Source organism: Spermophilus citellus (genome assembly GCF_964194105.1).
Source record: "Spermophilus citellus genome assembly, chromosome: 18".
NCBI classification, from domain to species: Eukaryota; Metazoa; Chordata; class Mammalia; order Rodentia; family Sciuridae; genus Spermophilus; species Spermophilus citellus.
The window spans coordinates 6247196-6272604 of NC_138200.1; the positions used below are offsets into that span (position 1 = coordinate 6247196).

A 25409-nucleotide genomic window follows, 5' to 3' on the forward strand; every position below is an offset into this window, starting at 1 on the left:
TGCTTGGCCCTCAAAGCCACACTGGGTGCCAAAGTCTGCCCCTCAATGCCTGGGCAGCCTCAGAGTCCAGGGCTCTGGAAACGTGCACATTTCTGAGTGTGTGCATGCCTGCTGGCCTGAGGAAGGGGGCTGTTGGTGGGGCCTGAACAGGCCCCTGCTGGGTGCAAGATCTGGCTGTGAGAATGGCCATAGAGCAGGGCCACACTGCGCTCTCTACGCTCTCTACGGGTATGGGCTCAGGCAAGCTTCCCTGGGAGTGAATGCAGACCCATCTGCAAAATGTGAGCAGACAGGAGGATGGGAGTCCGGGGTGAGCCAGGGGGCATTTTTGGAGGATTCTGCCATCTAAGGACTGTAAGATGAATACAGTTGCCCAGTAGAGAGGGCAATCTAGTTAGGGGAGAGCCTAGAAGACGGTGTTACAGTTGCATTTGCAGAAGCAAGAAATCTTTTCCTTAAAGGTTGTATTTATTGGGGTGTCCCTGGTTGGGGGTAGGCACCAAGTGAGATTGGGGGCCTTCCAAAGCCACCTTTCTGGGCTGGGACGGTGGCTAGGTAGATCTGGACTTCCTCAAAGGAATTAACCTCCATGGGTCTTGTTTGTCTCCTCTGTGAAATGGGAATAACCTAATTGCACCCATCTCAGCACCAAAGTGAAGATTAAACGAGAAAATCCTTTCAAAGCACTCAGCACATTGCCACTTTATCATAGGAAGAGGCAATTATCATTAACTGCTATTAATATACCAGAAACTGCTACTTGCTGCTTTTAAGAAGTATTCATTAAAGCACCGACTTGGTGCTAGAGCTTCATCTATCCTGACTGGTTTTTCAAACTCTGCATCCCTTAGGAAATAAGTGGATTGTTTACAATCTGCCGGTGAGAACAGGGCGAGGAGCCAGGATCATACAGCAAAGAGCGGCCCCTTTGGAGCCTCCAGCTCGGTCTCCGCCTGTGAGGCCTCCTCCTGCTGCCAGCCCTCAGAGCGGCTCAGGGGGAGGCACCAGGGTCCGGCATTTCTAGGTCTGAGAGCCGCAGAGCCCTCGTGCCGGAGGGACAGGGGTCCTGGTCCCAGATCTCTGATGTGGAGGCGCACTGGGTCTCTGATGCCTCGGTGCCGGGAAGTCTCCCTCCTTCCTCGCTGCAGCCTCGCGATTTTGGCTTTCGGGCGGCGGGTGGGGAGGGGAGAAGGAGGGGGTACAGGGGGAGGAGCCGCGGGCCTGCGACAGGGGCGGAGGAGGAGCCGGGCAGGCACCGCGGCGGGCGCGCGGGGCTGCGGCGGCGGCGGCGGCGGCGGCTCCGGTGAGTCCGCTCCTCCCCCTCCCCTGCCACAGCCCCCGCCCCAGCCCGAGCCGGGGGGCGGCCCCAGCGCGTGGGGCGGGGGTCGGTGCCGAGGCCCGTGGCTCTCGGGCCGGGCAGTGGGAGTCCGCAGCGCTCGCTGGCCGCTCCGGGGGAGGGGCACGTGGCCCTGGAAGGGGGATCCCAAAACACCTGGGTGTACCCCACCCCTCGCCCACAGATTCCCGACGCGCGGGGATCGTTTACCCATTCCCTGGCCCCTAAGGACTTAGGTCCCCGCGGTCTTTCAAGGTCCTGGACATCGTTCCGCTCCCCTACAGTGTCTTGGGACCTTGGCATCTTAACCCCCCCTACCCATACCTCCAAAAAAAAAAAAAAAAAAATCTTGTCCTCTCTGCAGCCCAGAGAGGCATTCAGAACTTCAACTCCCAGCAGCCTTTGCAGCGCCCGGTCTAGAAAGCCTCCGCAGCGCGAGCGCGAGGCCTGTCGGGAATTGTAGTCTACGAGCTTTTACCGGCGCGGGGCCCGGAGGTGGGAGGGGGCAGCGGGACCCCCGGGGTCGCCTGGGGTCGGGTGACTGGTTCCAGTAGGGCAAGATGTATGGCTTTGGCTGAGCTTTCCCCCTCCTTCGGCCTCGGCCCCTAGATCAGTCATCCTCTCTCACCACCCGGCGCGCGTGGGGACGGGTCTGCAGCCCCTTGTCCGCCCTACAACCCCCATGGGCTGCCGCCCGCCGCCGCCTCGGTTGCCACCCAGGACAAGGCAGGGATAAGCGCAGGTGAGTCTGACCATGCCTCTTTCGGAGTCCTGGCCTTTTGCAGCACCCCCATGACACCTGCCCATCTGTGAGCCCGGATCTGTTCCTCCCTAATTTCCTTCGGCATCCCCCTTCCAACCCATCTCTGATGTCTGGCTCCAAACCATGTGTCACTAATTCTCCCCCCTCCCACATTCACTTCTCTCTCCCGGCCCCCTCTCATTTATGTCCCCATGCAACCTTCCCTTCTGGACCCACTCTGTCTGCCCAGCTCTCCTCTCTACCCTTGTGTCTGTCTTGAGCTCAAGCCATTATCTGTCTGTCTGGGCTTTGTTTCTGCATCCCTTTATCCTCTTCTCCTGCTGTTTCTCTTTGGAAGCTATTTCTGCTCACACTGCCACCTGCCCCTCGTTGCTGCCCCTCTGTCCATTTTTCAGCTTCCATGAATTACATACCAGCTCATATTTTTGTCTCTGTCCAGCCCAAGTCACAATTCTTGACTTCCCCTCCATCTGTCTGTACCTCTCTCCTTCTCCTCTGGTCTCCAGGTTGCCCTCTCCATTATCTCTGTCTCTCCTCCCATCATCTCTCCCTTCCCTCAACTTGGTTCCTGTCTCTGCATCCCCATCCCTCCCCATAATTCACCATACCTATCACCTCTGTTTTCCTGCTCCTCTAACTGCCCACCCCAGTCTGGTTCCTTCTCCTTCCTCTGACCCTCTAAGCACTTTCCAACCTGAAGCCCTTGCTCATGCTGTTCCTGCTGCCCCAAATGCTTTGCCCTGCTCTAGCCTCATTGCCCACTACTCATGGCTGGCTCCATCTTGTCCTTCAAGTGCCAGAGAGCCCTCCCTAACTGTCCCCTTCCTGGTTCCTTTGTGGCCCGTCCTCCAGCTGTTTCTTTTGAAGTGGAGTGTGTCTTCTTGTTGGTGTTGGTTTGTTTACTTGTTTGCTCTTCGTCCCCTGTCTTTGGATTGTGACACTGAGGAGGCCCCGTACTTTGTTCTCTGCTGGATCTTCAGCAGCCGGCACAGAGCCTGGTGTGTAGTTGGTGCTTGATGAAGATGTGTTGGAAGAATGAATGAATGATGAATGGCCGTCTCCTCATGGGTCCGTCCCTAATCTCTGTCCCTTCCTCTGTGCAGCCCTAATCTCTGTCTCCTTGTCTGCCCATCCCTTTATTTATGCATCCTGACTCTGCCCCTTTGCTGACCTTCCCAGTCTGCCCCTCCAGGTCCACTTGTCCCTGTCCTCGGTCGCCTTGTCCACTCACGCCTCTGTCTCCTTAGTGTGTCCAACCTATGTCTCTATCTTCTTGTCTGTCCACCCCTGACTTCTGTCCTTTTGTCTATCTGCTCCTAATTTCTTTCCTTGTCCATCTCTCCCTCATGATTGTGTTCTTGTCCTTCTTCCTCTGATCTTGGTCCCTGATCACCTGCCCCTGCTCTCTGCCCGCTGCCCACCCCTTCTCCCTACCCCGCTCCCAATCACAGGACCAGACGGACACCATGTCTGGAGACTATGAGGATGACCTCTGCCGGCGGGCTCTCATCCTGGTCTCAGACCTCTGTGCACGGGTCCGAGACGCCGACACCAATGACAGGTGCCAGGAGTTCAATGAGCTGCGAATCCGAGGCTACCCCCGGGGTCCAGATGCAGGTCAGCACCCCAGCTGTCTTGGCTGGCTGCCCACCTCCACGACAGCCAAGACTTCCAGGAATTCAGAGCAGGCTGCTCAGCTTCCTGTTCCCTTTGGGAACAGTCGCACTTTGCACCTTGAACCCCTCCTGCCTGCTGCTGCCCCATTCCCCAAACCTCTCACCTAAGGAGAAGGAGCTGTGTGGTTAGTCACTTGACTGTGGAACCACTTGACCTCTGACCTTTTGCATTTTGCTCTGTGGCCTCCCCATAGCTGTGGCCCTCGACGCATCTCACACAGTGGTTCCAAGCTCAGGTTTGAGTCAGGCTGTCTGACTTGTGTGTGTCCAAATCCCACCTCCCTGCCCGGTAACTGGATGGCCTTAGGAAAGCGACTCTTCTTCTATACCTCAGTTTCCTCATCTGGAAAATGGGGACGATAAAAGTGACTACTTCATAGGGCAGATGAGAGACTCAAATGATGCAACCCATGGGAAGCACTTAGAACACTGGACACAAAGTGATCCTAAAGCCAATCCTGGGATTTACTTATCGAGCACCCGCTGTGGATCGGGGACCAGGCGAGGTCCTCATCATTGACTGTGCACAGTGGTCTTCCATGGTACATATATCCTGGTTTTCTACAGGGAAAACTGAGGCTCAGAGGGTGAGGTGACTTGCCTGATGTCAGAGAGCTAGGAAGCAGCAGGGTTCTGAAACCAGGAAATGTCACGCATGCCACCACAGCCTCTGGCCGAGCACTGGGGCAGGGCTGGGCCTCCTGTGTGTAGGACAGCCAGGGGCCACTGATGAGGAATGAGGGCCAGAGAGTGGCCGTTTCTTGCTCAGAGTCTTAGGTGAGTAGTGGGGCCAGAATTTGATCCTGGAGAGTCTAGTCCTTGGGATCCCAGGGACCCCCCCTCAGGTTCAAGGATTTACTAGAAGAACTCGGAACTGAGAAAAGCTGTTGTATTGCCCCAGGTCCCGGTGAAATAAGCCACTCCTATCAGGCCCTTGTCTGTCTGTCCTGGCAGTTTCCCTCCCAGGAGCTGGCCTTCTCTGCAGGGAGGCGTGACTCCTTTGCTGTGGAGTCACACACCTCCCCAGACCTGGCGGCTCCCAGGCCTCGTGTGTGTGTGGGGGTGAGGGACCCGTCAGCCCTGGAGCGCTCACGGTCTGACTTGGACAGTGAAGTCTATTCAGTCTTCCTCCAGAGGGACCCCCAGCCTCCGCTCCACCCGCATTCAGGAGGCTTTTAAAGTCCTTGCCTCTGGTTTCTAACAGTCCCCAGAGCTTGCAGCAAGTTTGGGTCACTCAAGGGAGGAGGCAGGGGAAATTTAGGATTCCTCTGCCAGTGGTTGGTTACGGCCCTGCAGGGTCCCGTTCTCTCTCTCTCAGAGCCTGGCTTTTCTAAGTGTAAGATGGGACAAGTGATCCCTAGGTTACACACGGTCAAGGATTAGTGTCACACACTGCTGTAGCTTCACTGAGCAGTACAGGACCAGGAGGTGTCTGTTCCCTCTGTCTGTCCCCTGAACACTCAGCTGTCCTTGCTGGTAATGACTTAGCCACCTACTTCCCCACCGTAATCTGCCACCTACACAGGCAGGGCTCACCTGTCTTCTACCTCGCTGACCCCCAGGAGCCAGTCCCAGAACAAGTGCACATTTCCAGAAAACCCCACTCCTGGTACCAATCACTGAGCAAGCCACAAATTCTTGGTTGCAAGAAACAGGCTGTTGCCTGGGTTTCTCTGAGGCAGAGCAGCATGTCACAGGCATTTGGAAGCTGGTGTTATACTGCTGGGTCACTTCATGGAAGCAATAGGACTAATTATTCTAATATGAAGTCACACTGGAACTAACATTTACTAAGCATGATTGAGGTAAAATAGCACAGTGGTGAGGACCATGGGTGCTACTGCCAGGCATCCCAGGCTCAAATTGTGACTCTACCACCTAGCCACGGAAGGACTTTGGGCAGGTGATTCTAATGACCTCAGTTACCTTTTGTGGAAAATGGGAATAATTATGTTGCCAGCTTCATCTGGGGCACTGAGGTGTCTAGTATGTGGCCACCCATGAGCAAATGTCTTAGGATATTCCACATTTACCTCTGCATTTCTTCAAACCAAAAAGCAGGATGATCTTTCCCATCGGGCAAATGGAGAATGTAAGGCTCAGAGTGGTTCAGACAGGTTCCCAAGGCCACGGGGCAAACTGTGATTTCAGTCCTGACCCTCCTGACACTGCCATGCATTCCCACTTTTCCTGGACCATCTCTGAGTGTTTGGGAGGGGCCTTGGTCTTGTCCCAGGTGTTGTGTTTTCTTATCGGAAGGCGGGCGGGGCTCTGATCAAGAGAATAAAATGTGGAGGCAGACAGCTGGGGCCAGACCTCAGCTCTGTCCTCCACAACCTAATGCAAACTCTCAACCTCTTTAGACCCGGTCCTGTGGAATAGCTCCCTCCAGGGCTGGGAGTTTAAATTGCCTGCATGAGAAGTGCTGGGGACGATGCATGCCAAATACCGAGGGTCGGCCCCCTGGGGACTCAGCGGGAGGATGCACTCTGACCCACCCTGACCCCTGACCTCTGTCCTCATTCTTTCTAGATATTTCCGTGAGCCTGCTGTCGGTCATCGTCACATTCTGTGGCATTGTCCTCCTGGGTGTCTCTCTCTTCGTGTCCTGGAAGTTGTGCTGGGTGCCCTGGCGGGACAAGGGAGGCTCGGCAGTGGGCGGCGGCCCCCTGCGGAAAGACCTAGGCCCTGGGGTTGGGCTGGCGGGCCTGGTGGGTGGTGGCGGGCACCACCTGGGGGCTGGCCTGGGTGGCCATCCTCTGCTCGGCGGCCCACATCACCATGCCCACACGGCCCACCATCCGCCCTTTGCCGAGCTGCTGGAGCCGGGCAGCTTGGGGGGCTCTGACCCCCCGGAACCCTCTTACTTGGACATGGACACATATCCAGAGGCGGCAGCAGCGGCTGTGGTAGCTGCTGGGGTCAAACCGAGCCAGACATCTCCTGAGCTGCCCTCCGAGGGCGGGGCAGGATCTGGGTTGCTCCTGTTGCCCCCCAGTGGTGGGAGCTTGCCCAGTGCCCAGTCGCATCAGCAAGTCACAAGCCTAACGCTCAGCACCAGGTGAGAGCCACTGCTGGGCTGGGGTCTACTCTGAACTTCTGCTCCTCTGTGTCTCTTTCCCATCTGTGACTTTTCTGAGTTCTGGGTCAGCAAGATTGTGGTCTGGACTCCTGGATCCCAGGAATGAAGAGGCGGAGGCCCCAGACTCCGGACCTAAGGGAGGATGGGGCTAGAGGGGCCTTTTTTCCTCTGACCTGAAGGAGAAGGGCCTGGAGTCTTGGGGACTTGGATTCTTGGGTTCAGAGGCAGGAGAGGGCTGGGGACAAGAATATAGGGTCAGGAAAGTGGAGGAGAATGGGAATTGGATCCCCAAGGCAGAGGCAATTATTCCTCTGGTTCACTTTAAGCTGGGATTAGCCCTGGGGACCTGGAGCCCATTCCAGGGTGGCTCATTCTGCACGTGGACCTTGAGCATCTGGCATGAGCTCGGCCTGACTGCCCTGGAGCACCCCTGAAGGTCCAGAGGAGACCCTGTTCCCAGGCTGGGAGGAGACCAGGGGCTTCCTGGAGGTGGAGGTGCCTCTGCTGAGTCAGGCAGGGGGCAGGGGAGTGGCTGTGCATTCTGGGAAAAGGGAGCTAACCGCGCAAAGGCGAGAGGGGAGCTGCAAGTGCACTGGGGGAACAGCCAGGAGTCACTGGATGGGAGAGGGACGTTGGAAGATGGGCTGCAGACACCAGACCACACAGGGCCTCAAGTGCCAGGTAGGGAGGCTGGGCTTTGTCCTGTGGGCCCTGGGGAGCAATGGAGGGCTGTGAGCAGGGGAGGAGCAGGGTCAGCTCTGGGTGTAGAAGGACCCCTCTGGGGCCACAAGGAGTGGACAGAAGGGAGACTGGAGGCTGGGAGTCCCGACCGAAGACGACAAGCCTTGGTTGGGAATAGAGAGGACAGGTGGGGGAGAAGAAGATTCAGAGGGTCTGGGCTATGTGAGACCCCAGGGGCCCAAGAAGTTATTCTGAGTCACCAGTTTGAGGTCCAGAGGAGACTTCCGAAAGCCGATTCACAGGTCTAGGAACAGAGCTGGCCTAGCAATGGGGCTAGTTCCCCCCAGATACAGATGAAGAAACAGGCTCAGTGAGACATCAAGGTCACGGAGTGGGCACAGGAAGGGATCACAGCCACCTCTCTGGGAGCTGAGGGGGAGGCAGGGAGGAGTCCCCAGGTGGTCAGATGTAGCCAAAGATCAGAGCCACTGGGTCTGACCTGGACCCCTGGGTCTGAGGGAGGAGGCTGGGGCTGGACCCCTGGGTCTGAGGGAGGAGGCTGGGGCTGGACCCCTGGGTCTGAGGGAGGAGGCTGGGCCTGGATCCTGGGTCTGAGGGAGGAGGCTGGGGCTGGACCCTGGGTCTGAGGGAGGAGGCTGGGTCTAAGGGAGGAGGCTGGGCCTGGACCCCCACCTTGGTCTCCCCTGCCCACAGGTACCCAGCCCTGCCCCGGCCCCTCACCCAGCAGACTCTGACCACCCAACCTGACCCGAGCAGCGAGGATCGGCCACCTGCCCTGCCCCTGCCCCTCCCCGGTGGAGAGGAAAAAGCTAAACTCATTGGGCAGATTAAGCCGGAGCTGTACCAGGGCACAGGACCAGGTGGCCGGCGGGGTGGCGGGGGCTCTGGCGAGGCAGGGGCACCCTGTGGCCGCATCAGCTTTGCCCTGCGGTACCTCTATGGCTCCGACCAGCTGGTGGTACGGATCCTGCAGGCCTTGGACCTGCCTGCAAAGGACTCCAATGGGTTCTCGGATCCCTATGTGAAGATCTACCTGCTGCCAGACCGCAAGAAGAAGTTCCAGACCAAGGTTCGAAGCCACGGGCTGCAGTTCAGGGTTCCGAAGAGCAGGGACCTAAGGGCCTGCACCCCTGGGTCCGAGGGAGGAGGCCGGACCTGGACCCCTGGGTCTGGGGGAGGAGGCTGGGCCTGGACCCTGGGCCTGAGGGAGGAGGCTGGGCCTGGACCCCTGGGTCTGAGGGAGGAGGCTGGGCCTGAGGGAGGAGGCTGGGCCTGGACCCTGGGTTGGGGGAGGAGGCCGGGCCTGCACCCCTGGGTCTGAGGGAGGAGGCTGGACCTGACCCCTGGGTCTGAGGGAGGAGGCTGGGGCTGGGAAGGGGCTGGGGGCATGTTGTCTGCTTCCCTCTCTCGCCCACTGCCAGGTGCATAGAAAGACCCTGAACCCCGTCTTCAACGAGACGTTTCAGTTCTCCGTGCCCCTGGCCGAGCTGGCGCAGCGTAAGCTGCACTTCAGCGTCTATGACTTTGACCGCTTCTCGCGGCACGACCTCATCGGCCAGGTGGTGCTAGACAACCTCCTGGAGCTGGCCGAGCAGCCCCCCGACCGCCCGCTCTGGAGGGACATCGTGGAGGGCGGCTCGGTCAGTAGCACCTGCGTCCCACTGGCCCTCGGCTGACTTCCCCCTCCCCAGCCTGATTTTGTGCCCTCCTGGCCCTGGGACTTCCTAACTTCTTGTCCCGGGGGTTTGTTGTTTGGTTGTTTTAATGGGTCGTGACACAGCAATGGGCCTCTGATCCCCGACCCCGACTCTGTCAGACGTTAGCATCCACCTGGATCCCAGATTCCCAGGCTTCAGGCCCCCCGCCCCCCACCTGATGATGTCACCGTGCAACCCTGTGACATCTGCCCTCCGACCCCAGGTTTCTGACTCCCCAGCTTCCTTCACCTCCCACCTCCTGACCTTCCAATTGCCAGACCTCCGAAGCCGCAGGCCTCTCTGATCTCGGGACTACTTCACTTTTCAAACCCATGACCTTCAAACTCCCCGGTCCTGTTCTGCCCAGTGTTTCTTCCTGCCCCCTCTCCTGAGTCCCGATAGCTTGATCGCCCAGGCCTTGAGCCTGCTGGGATCCCCAGTCCCCCATGCCTCCCAGGGCCCGGATGGTGGTGCCCACAGGCTCTCTCCCAGGGCGCCCTCCTCCTTTCTTAAAAACCCACCCTCTGGCAGCTCATCTGTGTGACCCCAGAGTCAGCCCCAGGCCTGCTTCCCGGGATACCCACCTCCCGGTTCTCTGTCTCTGGGAGCCGTGGACGGGCAGCAAGGCCTGTTCGCACACCAGGACAGGGCTGTTTCCCTGTCTGGCCAGTGGCACACTGGGTGCCTACAGCTCTTGCCACGGGCCCCCACGGGCTCTCCCTGGCCATGTGCCCTGTCCTGCAAGCCCAGCCTCTGGACCTAAGTGCCTAGTGCCAGGGACCCTGCCTGCCGTGCTCCCATCTGTCACACCTCTGCTCTCTGATGCTGCCTCAGCAGCCCCACAAGGCCCTCTCTCTTGTCCCCTTGTGCCTGTCCCCTCCCATCTGCCCCCGGCTCATCCACTCATCCCTCCTCCCCCCAGCCTGTCCTCGGGAGCTCAGGTCTGGGTGGACACAGCTGGTGTCAGGGGCCAGTGTTGTGAGGACACACGGGAGGAGCATCTGCCCAGGCTTGTGGGAGGAGGTGACAGCAAAGCTGAGGCTTGAAGGCTGGGGAGGTGACAGGAGGCAGGGAGGGAAGGGTATTCTGAGCAGAGGGAGCAGCCTGGGCAAGGGCCTGAGGTGATGGGGGAGGGGTGGGACGCAGGGCCCAGGCAGGCTGCAGAGCTGCCCAACGCAGTGTGGTTCCTGGCCAGCCCCGGCCACTGCTCCATCTCTGTGTCAGGGACAGGGGGTCTGTCTCCCTTGAAGCCTCGCTGCGACTGGGGAAGGGGTTCAGTGATGCCACCTGTCCTGCAAGCACCAGGGTCCCCTCCTACTGCCCTGAGCAGATGATTCGCCTCTGTGTCCCCAAAACACTGGCCCCTAACACCGTTGGTGATGACCTAGACCTGGGCCCCAGGGCTCTCTCTGCATGTTGGGGGTCCAGTCGCTGCTCCCCCTCCTCCCCTTCATACCCCTAGGGTTCCCACGCCCCTTCCCACCCAGTCCCCCTCTTGCTCTGGTCTCTGCTCCCTCACAGGACCCCGGCCCTGTCTCTCCCTCCTCCACTGGGTCTCTGTCTCCCTCCTCGTCTCTGTCCTCCTCTCTCTGGGTCTCTGTCCCGCATCCTGCCTCCCCCCACCCCCCACCCCCGTCTCTGTCCTCCTCTCTCTCGTCTCTGTTCTCTTCTCTCTCTGAGCCTCTGTCTCTCTCTCTCTCTGGGTCTCTGTCCCCTCTCTCTCTCTGGGTATCTGTCCTCCCCGCCCTGGTCTCTGTCCCCCCCTTTCTCTGGGTCTCTGTTCCCCTCTCTCTCTCTGGGTCTCTGTCCCCCTCTCTCTGGGTCTCTGTCCCCCTCTCTCTCTGGGTCTCTGTCCCCCTCTCTCTCTGGGTCTCTGTCCCTCCCTTTCTCTGGGTCTCTGTCCCTCTCTCTGGGTCTCTGTCCCCTCTCTCTCTCTGGGTCTCTGTCCCCCCTTTCTCTGGGTCTTTGTCCCTCTCTCTCTGGGTCTCTGTCCCCCACTCTCTCTGGGTCTTTGTCCCTCTCTCTCTCTGGGTCTCTGTCCCCCACTCTCTCTGGGTCTCTGTCCCTCCCTTTCTCTGGGTCTCTGTCCCCTTCTCTCTCTGGGTCTCTGTCCCCTTCCCTCTGGGTCTCGGTCCCCCACTCTCTCTGGGTCTCTGCCCCCCCTTTCTCTGGGTCTCTGTCCCTCTCTCTCTGGGTCTCTATCCCTCTCTCTCTGGGTCTCTGTCCTTCTCTGGGCCTCCACCTGTGGTCTCTTTCCACTTGTTTCCATCAGCATCCTGGCCCCTGGCCCATCCACTACTCGCTGGGTCCTCTCCTCCCCCACTCCCTCCCCTCCGCCCCTCCTTCCCACCTTCACTGCAGAACACACAGGCTCTGACAGTGGTGGGCAGCTGTGTCCAGGGAGCTCAGGCCTTGGCCCATAGTCAGTGCTGAGTGGAGTGGATGGGGCTGAGCCTGGGTGTCAGAAGGAGAGAGAGGAACCAGGACGAGATGGGCCCGGCATCACTGAACCCCTTCCACCTGCAGGAAAAGGCAGATCTTGGGGAGCTCAACTTCTCACTTTGCTACCTCCCCACGGCCGGGCGTCTCACCGTGACCATCATCAAAGCCTCTAACCTCAAAGCGATGGACCTCACCGGCTTCTCAGGTGAGTTCCAAGGGAACACTAGACTAAGGGAGGAGGACTGGGGCCTGGGTCTGAGGGAGGAAGGTCTGGGACGTGGACCCTGGGTCTGAGGGAGGAGGCTGGGCCTGCACCCTGAGTCTGAGGGAGAAGGCTGGACCCCTGGGTCTGAGGGAGGAGGCTGGGGCTGGATCCCTGGGTCTGAGGGAGGAGGCTGGGTCTGGACCCTGGGTTTGAGGGGGGAGGCTGGGCCTGGACCCTGGGTCTGAGGGGGGAGGCTGGGGCTGGACCCTCGTATGAGGGAGGAGGCTGGGCCTGGACCCTCGTATGAGGGAGGAGGCTGGGCCTGGACCCTGGGTCTGAGAGAGGGGGCTGGGCCTGGACCCCTGGGTCTGAGGGAGGAGGCTGGGTCTGGACCCTGGTCCGAGGGAGGAGGCTGGGCCTGGACCCCTGGGTCTGAGGGAGGAGGCTGGGTCTGGACCCTGGGTCTGAGGGAGGAGGCTGGGCCTGGACCCTGAGTCTGAGGGAGGAGGCTGGGCCTGGACCCTGAGTCTGAGGGAGGAGGCTGGGCCTGGACCCCTGGGTCTGAGGGAGGAGGCTGGGTCTGGACCCCTGGGTCTGAGGGAGGAGGCCGGGCCTGGATCCCTGGGTCTGAGGGAGGAGGCTGGGTCTGGACCCTGGGTTTGAGGGGGGAGGCTGGGCCTGGACCCTGGGTCTGAGGGGGGAGGCTGGGGCTGGACCCTCGTATGAGGGAGGAGGCTGGGCCTGGACCCTGGGTCTGAGAGAGGGGGCTGGGCCTGGACCCCTGGGTCTGAGGGAGGAGGCTGGGTCTGGACCCTGGTCCGAGGGAGGAGGCTGGGCCTGGACCCCTGGGTCTGAGGGAGGAGGCTGGGTCTGGACCCTGGGTCTGAGGGAGGAGGCTGGGCCTGGACCCTGAGTCTGAGGGAGGAGGCTGGGCCTGGACCCTGAGTCTGAGGGAGGAGGCTGGGCCTGGACCCCTGGGTCTGAGGGAGGAGGCTGGGTCTGGACCCCTGGGTCTGAGGGAGGAGGCCGGGCCTGGATCCCTGGGTTTGAGGGAGGAGGCTGGGTCTGGACCCTGGGTTTGAGGGGGGAGGCTGGGCCTGGACCCTGGGTCTGAGGGGGGAGGCTGGGGCTGGACCCTCGTATGAGGGAGGAGGCTGGGCCTGGACCCTGGGTCTGAGAGAGGGGGCTGGGCCTGGACCCCTGGGTCTGAGGGAGGAGGCTGGGTCTGGACCCTGGTCCGAGGGAGGAGGCTGGGCCTGGACCCCTGGGTCTGAGGGAGGAGGCTGGGCCTGGACCCCTGGGTCTGAGGGAGGAGGCTGGGCCTGGACCCTGGGTCTGAGGGAGGAGGCTGGGCCTGGACCCTGGGTCTGAGGGAGGAGGCTGAGGTCTGGACCCCTGGGTCTGAGGGAGGAGGCTGGGCCTGCACCCTGAGTCTGAGGGAGGAGGCTGAGGTCTGGACCCCTGGGTCTGAGGGAGGAGGCTGGGCCTGCACCCTGAGTCTGAGGGAGGAGGGCTGAGGTCTGGACCCCTGGGTCTGAGGGAGGAGGCTGGGCCTGCACCCTGAGTCTGAGGGAGGAGGCTGAGGTCTGGACCCTGGGTCCGAGGGAGGAGGCTGGGCCTGGACCCTGGGTCCGAGGGAGGAGGCTGGGCCTGGACCCTGGGTCCGAGGGAGGAGGCTGGGCCTGGACCCTGGGTCTGAGGGAGGAGGCTGGGTCTGCACCCTGAGTCTGAGGGAGGAGGCTGGGCCTGGACCCTGGTCCGAGGGAGGAGGCTGGGCCTGGACCCTGGTCCGAGGGAGGAGGCTGGGCCTGGACCCTGGGTCCGAGGGAGGAGGCTGGGCCTGGGCCCTGGACATGAGCCCTGTGCCCTTCCCTCTCCCTAGACCCCTATGTGAAGGCCTCTCTGATCAGCGAGGGGCGGCGTCTGAAGAAGCGGAAGACCTCCATCAAAAAGAACACCTTGAACCCCACGTACAACGAGGCGCTGGTGTTCGACGTGGCCCCCGAGAGCGTGGAGAACGTGGGGCTCAGCATCGCCGTGGTGGACTATGACTGGTGAGCAGCGCTGCCTGGGCGGGGGGCGCGGCCGACCACCCCTTCCCCTGGTAATCACCACCCGCACCCCAGCATCGGGCACAACGAGGTGATCGGAGTGTGCCGCGTGGGCCCCGAGGCCGCCGACCCCCACGGCCGCGAGCACTGGGCGGAGATGCTGGCGAACCCCCGCAAGCCCGTGGAGCACTGGCATCAGCTGGTGGAGGTGAGTGCTGCGGGCAGAGGCTCCGGAGGAGGGAGGAGCCGCATGGTCTAGGGTCAAACGCCTGCTCTAGGACCGCTGTGCCACCCGGAGCAAGCCGGTTTACCTCTCTGTGCCACAGTTTCCTCGGCTGGGGCCTAGAGCTGTTAATAGCAACTACCCTTAGGGACAGATGTCAGGATTCGGTGAGTTGAGGGTTCCGTCAAGGGTGGGCTGATATTATTACCCATGGGTGCTAGATATTAATAAAGGGGGAAACTGGGTGATAAAATGAAACATCTTGGAGCAGGTCGTGAAAATTAGTGGATGTGGTGTATTGGGTGAGGACATTTATAATAAATAAGAAAATAATAAAGTCAAAATAGAACACAGCAGCTGGGTGAGGTGGCCCATGCCTGTAATCCCAAGGGCTCTGGAGGCTGAGGGTGGAAGATCCCAAGTTCAAAGGCAGCCGCAGCCACTTACTGAGGTCCTAAGAACTTGGTGAGACCCTGTCTCAAAATAAAAAATAAAAAGGGCTGAGGATGCGGCTGAGTGGATAAGCACCCCTGGGTTCAATCCCTGGCACATAATAATAATGATACAACACGAGGGCTGGGGACATAGCTCAGTGGTAGATTGCATAGTGTGTGTGAGGCCCTGGGTTCCCTACTCAGTAACACACACACACACACACACACACACACACACACACACCACAAAAAACACGTCTGTAGGGGTGCACCCTGACCCAAAAGGGTCAAAAGACCCTAAATCCTCGGTCAGTCCAATGATGGCATGGGACCACTATCCTCATTTAAAATTTGGTATTTTGTTCATCATGGATCTTTGCATTCATTTTGACTTAAAGAATATCACATTAATATCTTCCTCAGCTTGATGGCTGGGTGGGGCCACAGCCTCACCCATGGGACTTGGGTGAATTCCCCGTTGCCTCAGTCCGGTCCTGCCTGGACTTCCTTTCTGGTGGTGATGAGGGGTTGACCCTCTGGGTACAGAGCTTGGATCCGAGACTTGAAGACTCTGACTCTGGTGGGAGGGAGGCCCCAACAGAGCCCCCCACTCCTTTAGTCCTCCAGGCTTCTAACTCACTTGCTCATTCATTCCACAAACTTCTCCGGAAGGTTTCAGTGAGCCACAGCCCCGGCCGGGCGGTGCTGGAGGGCTGGCTCCTGACTCTGCCCCTGAGTTTCCGCCCACAGAGCTTTATGGGGCCCCAGAGCTGCCCCTGCTCCTCCCCTGCTTACAGCCCTCTCTGGCCCCTCAGTTCCCCCAGGACAAAGCCTCAGTTCCTCGGAGGCCAGTCGCCTTCAGGCCTCATCTCCCCTTGCACTTGCAGGGACTGGCCTTCTTTGTGCCGTGGTTCCCTGTCCACAGAAGGAGATAGTCATACCATTGCCCCGACCCGGAGCTGAGTGTGAAGAGCACACAGGCAGGAGTGCTATCTCTCCTGTTGATCCTTAGTGGTCGTTTTGCCTCTGTCCCCTGCTGAATGTTCTGGATTTCCCCTTCAGGAAAAGACTCTGACCAGCTTCACAAAAGGCAGCAAAGGACTATCAGAGAAAGAGAACTCAGAGTGAGGGGTAAGGAACCCAAACAGGGAGGGGGGCCAACCCAGTCTGAGAGAGGAGGCTGGGCCTGGACCCCCTGGTTTGAGGGAGGAGGCCGGGCCTGGACCCCCTAGTCTGAGGGAGGAGGCCAGGTCTAGACCCCTGGGTCTGAGGGAGGAGGCCATGCCTGGACCCTGGGTCTGAGGGAGGAGGCTGGGCCTGGACCTGGGTCTGAGGGAGGAGGCTGGGCCTGGACCCTGGGTCTGAGGGAGGAGGCTGGGCCTGGACCCTGGGTCTGAGGGAGGAGGCTGGGCCTGGACCCCCTGGTCTGAGGGAGGAGGCCGGGCCTGGACCCCCTAGTCTGAGGGAGGAGGCCAGGTCTAGACCCCTGGGTCTGAGGGAGGAGGCCATGCCTGGACCCTGGGTCTGAGGGAGGAGGCTGGGCCTGGACCCTGGGTCTGAGGGAGGAGGCCGGGTCTAGACCCTGGGTCTGAAGGAGGATGCTGGGCCTGGAACCCTGGGTCTGAGGGAAGAGGATGGGCCTGGACCCCTGGGTCTGAGGGAGGAGGCTGGGCCTGGACCCCTGGGTCTGAGGGAGGGGGGCTGGGCCTGGACCCCTGGGTCTGAGGGAGGGGGCTGGGCCTGGACCCCTGGGTCTGAGGGAGGGGGGCTGGGCCTGGACCCCTGGGTCTGAGGGAGGGGGGCTGGGCCTGGACCCCTGGGTCTGAGGGAAGAGGATGGGCCTGGACCCCTGGGTCTGAGGGAGGAGGCTGGGCCTGGACCCTGGGTCTGAGGGAGGAGGCTGGGCCTGGACCCCTGGGTCTGAGGGAGGAGGCTGGGCCTGGACCTCAGGGTCTGAGGGAGGGGGGCTGGACCTGGACCCTGGGTCTGAGGGAGGAGGCTGGGCCTGGACCCTGGGTCTGAGGGAGGGGGGCTGGGCCTGACCCTGGGTCTGAGGGAGGAGGCTGGGCCTGGACCTCAGGGTCTGAGGGAGGGGGGCTGGGCCTGGACCCTGGGTCTGAGGGAGGAGGCTGGGCCTGACCCTGGGTCTGAGGGAGGGGGGCTGGGACTGGACCCTGGGTCTGAGGGAGGAGGCTGGGCCTGGACCCTTGGTCTGAGGGAGGGGGGCTGGGCCTGGACCCTGGGTCTGAGGGAGGAGGCTGGGCCTGGACCCTGGGTCTGAGGGAGGAGGCTGGGCCTGGACCCTGGGTCTGAGGGAGGGGGGCTGGGCCTGGACCCTGGGTCTGAGGGAGGAGGCTGGGCCTGGACCCCTGGGTCTGAGGGAGGAGGCTGGGCTTGGACCCCTGGGTCTGAGAAAGGAGGCCGGGCCTGGACCCCTGGGTCTGAGGGAGGAGGCTGGGCCTGGACCCCCTGGTCTGAGAAAGGAGGCCGGGCCTGGACCCCTGGGTCTGAGGGAGGAAGCTGGGCCTGGACCCCCTGGTCTGAGGGAGGAGGCCGGGCCTGGACCCCCTGGTCTGAGGGAGGAGGCCGGGCCTGGACCTTGGGTCTGAGGAAGGAGGCTGGGCCTGGACCTCAGGGTTTGAAGGATGGGGGCTGGGCCTGGACCCCTGGGTCTGAGGGAGGAGGTTGGATCTGGACCCCTGGGTCTGAGGGAGGAGACTGGGCCTGGACCCTGGGTCTGAGGGAGGAGACTGGGTCTGGACCCTGGGTCTGAGGGAGGAGGCTGGGCCTGGACCTCTGGTCTGAGGGAGGAGGCTGGGCCTGGACCCCTGGGTCTGAGGGAGGAGGCTGGGGCTGGACCACTGGGTCTGAGGGAGGAAGCTAGGCCTGGACCCCTGGGTCTGAGGGAGGAGGCTGGGGCTGGACCCCTGAGTCTGAGGGAGGAGGCTGGGGCTGGACCCCTGAGTCTGAGGGAGGAGGCTGGGGCTGGACCCTGGGTCTGAGGGAGGAGGCTGGGGCTGGACCCCTGGGTCTGAGGGAGGAGGCTGGGCCTGGACCTTAGGTCTGAGGGAGGAGGCTAGGTCTGGACCCCTGGGTCTGAGAGAGGGAAGGCCAAGGCCCAGGCTTTCTGGTCCCCACTGATGGGGACTGGAAAAGTCATGACCTTACTCTCTGGTTGCTGACCTCCCCTCTTTTGCCCTGTTGTGCAGGTCTGGCCTAGGCCCAGGATCGGACCAGGCCCCCATCCCTTCCTGCCCGGACTGTGAACTCATCTCCTCGAAGCCATAATGTCCGAGCTGCTGGTGCGGGGCAACCCTGGGCTTGCCCTTCCTCCCCCTGGAGCAGGAGGCGGGGAGGCAGGCCCAGCTCCCTGTTTCAGGGTGGGGGGCTTTCAGCCTCCACTGTCTGTCTTCTCTTTCCTGGGGCTCCCCCTCAAGGCAAGGGGCCGTGCATGTCTGGGGGACCCCCACCCCACAAACCCTCTGTCTCTGTCTCTTGACTGTTGTCCAAGACTTGGTGTCCTGACCCTTGTACGAGTGTGAATGTCAACAGACCAGTCCTCTGTGTCCCCCAGACACTCGCTCACACCTGTGTCCGCCCCTTGTGTTCGCCACGCCCCGTGTCTGGCCGATCCCCCCACCGCTGCTGCTATCAACGCCAGAATAAACACACTCCGTGGGTCTCACTCACTGGCGGCTCCTGTCCTCTCTGGGACTGAGAAGCTGTCCTGGAACATGCCCGCTGTGCGTTCAGACACAGGTGTGTTTCCTTCCGTGGCTGGCCAGCTTCGTCCATCCCTCTGAAACATAGCTTCTAAAGATTCCATTAGCCAAGACTGTTGTGGTATAGGTCACAAAATGCTACACAGATCCTCCAAGAGAACCGAAAGACCTCTGTACCTGGGGAGTTTGGGGGAACACAGGGACTTGAGGCATAGTTGGATGCAGGGGTCCAGTGACTCTTCCATGTCTGTGCCCTCCACCCTTGTCATCTAGGTCTCGCAGTAGTAACAAGATGACTGTTTGGCATCCAGGCTTGTTAAGCTGCATCTGTTACAATGCCTTCGGCTGCAAAAACCAACCAACAAAACCCAACAACAAAACTGAACGGGCTTAAGGGATGGAGATTTCTTGTGCTCACAACAAATCTTTCAGGGTTAGTTCAGGCACCAGGCTCCACAACACCAGCCCCTGAGTTGGCATCTCCGAACTGGCTTTGCCTTCCCCTCACGAGGACAAGCTGTCTGAAGCCACCCCCAGCATGATGTTCTCACCCAGCGGCATTAAAGCAGGCCGTGTTGACGGGCCTCGCCTTATGTGCTCAGCTCTTTCTCCCCCGAAGGGCTCTAGTTTCTCTTTTGCCAGAACTGGGCTCTGTGGCCACCTTGAGTTGCAAAGCACTCTGGGGAAGTGGGCATCTGTCATGTCTGGTCTCCATCACGGGGCGCAAGGCTTTGCCACTGAGGAAGAGAGGGAGGGAGGGCAGTGTCTGAGTGAGACGTTTTCAGGACCTGCTGCAATTTTAAGAGATTAGCAGGTCCTGCTATATTTGCCCACAGGGCAGATAATTTCTGAGGTAGCAAAATGTGGCTCCTCTCTGTCCCTCCATATTAATCAGGGAAAAAAACTCTGATTGGTCTTGTTCAGGCTTTAGATGCCCACCACCGAATTTGCACCCAGCTGGGCAAGCATGCTCTCCTGCCCTGCCCTCTTGCCCCTGATTGGCCCAGACCCCCTCAGGACTCCTCCCTTTTTCCTAGAAGGGTGAATTCATCTCCTGGAAGCCTTAACATTCATATATATATATATATATATATTTTTTTTTCTTTTTAGTTGATGGACCTTTATTTGTTTTTATGTGGTGCTGAGGATCGAACCCAGTACCTCACACATGCAAGGCAAGCACTTTTACCACTGAGCTGCAGCACCAGCCAGCCATAACATTCTTTAGCAGAGAATGTAGGGGGGTCCCTTGATTGTCAGTCCTGAAAGACTTGCATGGCAGTGGACAAGGGACAGTCCCTTAAAATAGATGTCCACTACATTCTATTATGTCCTGCCCTTGGCTATTTGGAGTGAATTCACACTACACACCTTTTTCCAGAAATCTGTGATGCCAAACCACATGACTGCTGTCCTTGCTCAGAAGGGCTCACGGGAACAACACGACCTATTCCCTCCCAGTTCAGGAAGGCAGAAGTCTGGCGTCAAGGGGCCCACAGGGTTGGTTCCTCTGAGGCCCTGGGGAGGAGCCAGTCCATGCTTCCGTCCTGGCTGCTGGCAGCTGTGGGCAGACCTTGCATTCCTTGGCTGGTGGATTGTCACTCCGGTCTCTGTGTCCACCTCCAGATCACTTTCCCCACAGCCCCCGCATCTTTCTCTTAATAAGGACCCTTGTCACTGGGTTTGAGCACCAGCCTAAATATAAAATGATCTCCTTTGCAGATCCTTAACTTAATTCCTTCTGCAAAGACCCTTTTTCCAAAAGTTTCCATTCACAAGCTCTGGAGGTTGGGACGTGGACTGTCTTTTGGGGTCTACCGTGACCCTACGCCCACCTGGAGAAAGGGTGTCCCTTTCTTACACACATAATCTTAACATGTGACTCAGTAATCCCTCTCCTAAGTATTTATCCATAAGAGTAAGAACATGGGCACACAAATATTCATAACAGTCCCGACCAGGAACATTGGGAAGCAGCCAACTGCCCATCAGCAGGAGAAGGGAGAGTGGAGGGCGGTGTCCCCGCAGGACTACATGTGACTCGGCAGTGAAAAGAACCACCTACCGACAGGTGTCGCATTGCAGGTACCTCTCGGAAACCTGTGTTTGGTGAAGGGAGCCTGGAGCAGAGGAGTCCAGGCGCACGCTGTGTGGTGACCTTTACATGAAATTGTACAGCAGGAAACTCTCATCCACAGGGACAGAAAGCAGATCTGTCGCCTGGGCCATGATGTGTGGCGTGTCAGGATGGGCCATGACTACAGATGGGCACCAGGGAGTATTCTAGGATGGTGGAGCTGCCTTCTGTCTTGATGATGGGGGTGGTCACACCACTGGACACACCGGCCAGAACTCATTGAACGGTGTGCACTCAGAGTTGGTGCACTAAAATATTTTAATTGAAAGGGCTAAAATTTTTTAAATTGTTCCAAAATACATGTAAAATTTACCGTTATTTTTGTCCTGTGAAATTTCTATTTAATTTTTTTTTGCTTTTTAAAATTGTTAGTTACACATAAAAGTTATATGTAATTACATATAAAAGTGGGATTTATTGTTATTTATTCGTACATGCACACAACGTGATGATATAATTGGGTCAGTTCTGTCCCCCCAATACCTCCCCTCTCCTCTCCTCCCTCCTCCTCCTGGTCCTCTTCTTCTACCCTACTCCTTTCCCCTTCCATTTCTGTGAAGTCCCCCACCCCGTTTCTCCCCCCATTTTCCTCTCTGGCTTCTACATATGACCCTTGACCTCCTGACTCAGACTTATTTCAACTTCCATCCATTTTTCTGCAAATGACATAATTTCATTTTTATTCGTGGCTGAGTAAAACTCCATTGTGTATCTCCACCACATCTTCTTTATTCATCTGTTGATGGACACCTAGTTTTCTTTCCTAATTTGGCTATTGTGAATTGTGCTGCCATAAACATGGCTCTGTATGTGTCCCTAGAGCACGCTGACTTTAATTCTTTTGGATAAACACAGGGGAGTGGTCTGGTTGGGTCGTATGGTGGTTCCATGCCTCCTCCTTGGAGGAGGCTCCATACCGATTTCCATAGTGATTGTACTAGTTCACGATCCCACTAACAGTGTTCCTTTCCCCACATCCAGCATTTATTATTTGTACTATCCATGGCTGTTGATCTAACTGGAGTGAGATGTAATCTCAGTGGAAGTTTTGAGTTGCACTTCCCTACTTGCTAAAGATGTTGAGGTTTTTTCATAGAATTATTGGCCATTTGTATTTCTTCTTTTAAGAAGTGTCTGTTTAATTCATTTGCCCATTATTGATTGGATCATTTGTTTTCTGGGTGGTAATTTTTTTTAATTCTTTGCATGTTCTGGATTTAATCCTCTGTTGGAAGAGTAGCTAGCAAAGATTTTTCTCCCATTCTGTAGACTCTCTTTGTGCTCTGATTGTTTACTTTGCTGTGCAGAAGCCTTTTAATTTGATATCATCCCATTTATTAATTCTTGGCATTATTTCCTGAACTTCACAAGTCCTTTTGAGGAAGTTATTGTCTGTGCTTCTATGTTGGAGTGTTGACCCTATGTTTTCTTCTAGCAGTTGCGGAGTTTCTGGTCTAATTCCAATGTCTTTGCTGCACCATTGGTTGACCCCCGCAGGGTGGGGGATCTAGTTTCTGTCTTCTACATAGAGGCTTCCAGTTTTCCCAGCACCACTGGTTTAAAAGGCTGCCTTTTCTCCAATGTAGTGTTTGGCATCTTCGTCAAGGATCAGATGACCGTATCCGTGTGGGTTTGTCTCTGGGTCTTCTGTTTTGGACCACTGGTCTGTGTGTCTGTTTTGATTCCAGGGCGTGCAGCTTTGCTACTAGAGCCCTGTGGTGTGGTTTGCAGTCAGGTGTTGATGCCTGGCCTTTCTTGCTCAGGTTTGCTTTAGCTGTTCTGACTCTTCAATTCTCTCAACTGAATTTTAGGACTTTTTTCTAGTTCTGTGAGGAAGCAAACCACTTTTAGGTGAATGGGAACATCAGACACACTCACACTGTTGTGCACACATCACTGCCTTGTCTCCAAAATTGTTCCAGTGTCACATAATTGGAACTCTGAACACAGGAAACAACTCCCATGCCTCTCCTCCAGCCCCTACCACCCACCATTCGGTGTGGGGGGATCCTCTATGAACTCAACTACTCTAGGTACCTCATGTAAGTGGAATCATACAATATTTTTGGGACTGGATCATTTCACTTGGCATAATGTGCTCGGGAGTCATTCATGTTGTAGCATGTGCCAGAATATTCCACCTTTTTAAGGTGAACTGTTTTATGTGTTGACCACCTTTTTATCCATTCATCTGTTGGTGGACATTTGAGTTACTTCCTACCATATTTTAGCTATTGTGAATAATGCTCCTGTGAACATGTGGACACAGATACCTATCTATACACACACTAAGGTTAACACCTGGGGTGCTTAGCCACTGAGCCACACCCTCAGCCCTCTTTTATATTTTATTTAGAGACAGGGTCTCACTGAGTTGCTTAGGGCCTCTCTAAGTTGCTAAGGGTGGCCTCGAACTTGTGATCCTCCTGCCTCAGCCTCCTAAACTTGTGAGATTTTAGGTGTGCACCACCGTGCCCAGCAGTATATTTTCTTTTACTTTTAAATTTTTTAGATGTTGATGGACCTTTATTTTATTCATTTATTTATATGTGGTGCTGAGAATCGAACCCGGTGCCTCACACATGCTAGGCAAGTGCTCTACCACTGGACCACAGCCCCAGCCCCTAGTATATTTTCTTAGACATAAATTATAGTTCATTAAGGTTGACTTCTTTAAAAATACTCCTACCTAACAAAATACAATCACCCAGGTGCAATGGCATAAACCTGTGCCCCTCCCCAAGGAGAGGTAGTGCAAAGTCATGTGGAACTTCAGAATGGGACCCCGGATGCTGGGCCTGCCTCTCAAGGACCCCACACAGCCTCCCTTGATACAAAAAGGAATGCCAGGTGAACAGCCACCCTCAGCAACCCATCCTGGGGCAGAACAGGGAGGGATGACGGGAAAACCAGCACAGTTTATATTTGAGAAAGGGAAGAAGAGAGACACACAGGGTGGCCATTTGCTGTCTGTGTCACAGAAAACTGGCCTTTAAAAATGAAGTAGAATATGGCTGCAGGAAAATGCAGAGGTGTGCAGTGTGTATCACTCAGGTCACCAGTCCCCACAGTCCCCCCAGCTCCCTTGGGCTACTCCTTCATGACCAAGGTAACTGTGTGATTACTGCCTCCCTAAGTCTGTTTTGCCTGGTTTTGGAAACTCCTTTGAATCTGACTTCTTCCAGGTAGCACATCTGTGAGATTGGTCCAGGTGGTGGCTGGCTGGTCTGGGTAATTTACTGTCATTGTCCTATGAGAGCATATTAGGGGACTAGCATGCCCATGTTACTGTCACTCAACCTTTGGGGGGTTTCCGATTCGGCACTCACTGTTTTAGGGCACAACTGTAATCCCAGCAGCTCAGGAGGCTGAGGCAAGAGGATCACAAGCTCAAAGACAGTCTCCAGCAACTTACTGAGGCCCTAGGAAACTTAGCAAGACCATGTCTCAAAATAAAATATGAAAAGGGCTGGGGATGTGGCTCAGTGGTTGAGCGACACTGGGTTCAATCCCTGGTACAAAAAAAAAAAAAAAAAAAAAACCACAAAACAAACAAACAAACAAACCAACAAAAAACTTCCCTGACTCTTTGGCTTGTCTGTTCAATTTTTTTAGTGACTTTTTTGATTAACATAGTTTCTATTTTAATGACGTTCAATTTATCAATAGTTTGCTTTATGGTTAAGTTTTTTTGTTTCTTAAGAAATCTTTGCCTACCCTGAAGGTCCCAAAGATATTCTACAATGTTTTCTTCTAGAGGTTTTATTGATTAAGCTTAAATATTGAAATCTACAACCCATCTGGAATTCTGTGCCTGGTGTGAAGTAGAGGTCATTTGGAGATATATTATATCTCCAAATGATCTTTTGAAGAAATGATCTTCAAAAAGATCATTTAAAAAATATCACTATACTTTGATTTTACTTTTGTTATAAATCAGATGACCATATATGTATGGACATTCAGGTGACATATATGTATGGACATTTAGTCTTGTTCTTTTGATCTATTTGTTTTCCTTGCAATAGCATGATGCTCTAATTGTTATTATACTGTTTCACTTTCTGGATGTTATTCTACCTTTTGGGTTTTTAATTTTTTTTAGTTGTTAATGGACCTTTATTTTTTCATTTATATATAATGCTGAGAATTAAATCCAGTACCTCACACATGCTAGGCAAGTGCTCTGCCACTGAGCCACATGCCCCAGCCCTATCTATTTTGTTTTGTTTTGTTTATTTGTACCAAGGATTTAACTCAGGGACACTTGATCACTGAACCACATTTCCAGCCATATTTTTATTTATTTAGAGACAGGCAGGGTCTTACTGAGTTGCCTAGTGCCTTGCTCTTGCTGAGGCTGGCTTTGAACTCATGAACCTCCTGAATTTACAGGCATGCGCCACTGCGCCAGGCTTACCTTTTTGTTTTTGACAATGGGAATTTATTGACTTCTGGAACTGAGCTACATAACTAGCTTTAGGCAGGCTGGATCCAAGTGCTCAGATGAATTTATCTCTTTTCCTATTCGGGCGTTACTTGCTGTATCTTGACTTTCGTCTCAGGTAGAGACTCTCCCCTCATAAAGCAAAGAGAGCCCAGGCTTTCATCCTATTAGCTCATCAACCTAGCAGGAAGAGGACAGCTTTGTGCTAAATGCTGATTCCAAAGTCCCAAGGTTAGCTCTCATTGGCCTAACTTGGGTTGCATGTCTATTTTCAGACCAATTATTATGGCCAGAGTGATGAAATATTCTCACTGACCTGGCTCTTGTTCCCACTGTTGGATCCCTGGAAGAATACAAAGGATGTGGGTTTCAGCTGAGGAGCGATGATAGGAAAATCAGGAGTTTCAGAGAATGGAAAGAGAAGCTACAGATGATGGGGGAAATCTTTGCAAAACACATACCAGATAAAGGGATGGTATCCAAACTATACAA

At 56.5% G+C, this 25409-nt stretch overlaps 1 protein-coding gene and 1 long non-coding RNA gene across 3 annotated transcripts; one reads left to right on the forward strand and one right to left on the reverse strand.

Moving 5' to 3' along the window:
- The first annotated feature begins 1178 nt into the window (after positions 1–1178).
- SYT3 (synaptotagmin 3) lies at positions 1179–18283 on the forward strand. Of its 2 annotated transcripts, XM_081275758.1 has the most exons (12): positions 1179–1303; positions 1701–1831; positions 1946–2078; positions 3551–3716; positions 6308–6836; positions 8253–8628; positions 8981–9199; positions 11783–11903; positions 13786–13957; positions 14030–14162; positions 15674–15742; positions 17821–18283. In XM_081275758.1, the coding sequence occupies exons 4-11, from the start codon at positions 3566–3568 to the stop codon at positions 15737–15739; spliced, it is 1767 nt and encodes a 588-aa protein (XP_081131884.1). In that variant the 5' UTR covers positions 1179–1303; positions 1701–1831; positions 1946–2078; positions 3551–3565; the 3' UTR covers positions 15740–15742; positions 17821–18283. The 2 variants fall into 2 exon arrangements, with proteins under 2 accessions (XP_081131884.1, XP_081131883.1); XM_081275757.1 differs by lacking the exon at positions 1701–1831 and having other exon boundaries at positions 1225–1303.
- On the reverse strand, positions 16134–17075 carry LOC308638420. Its single transcript, XR_014019834.1, has 3 exons — positions 16850–17075; positions 16623–16686; positions 16134–16556 (listed from the first exon to the last, which is right to left on the reverse strand). It is a non-coding gene; the product is annotated as an uncharacterized lncRNA (long non-coding RNA).
- Positions 18284–25409: the final 7126 nt, after the last annotated feature.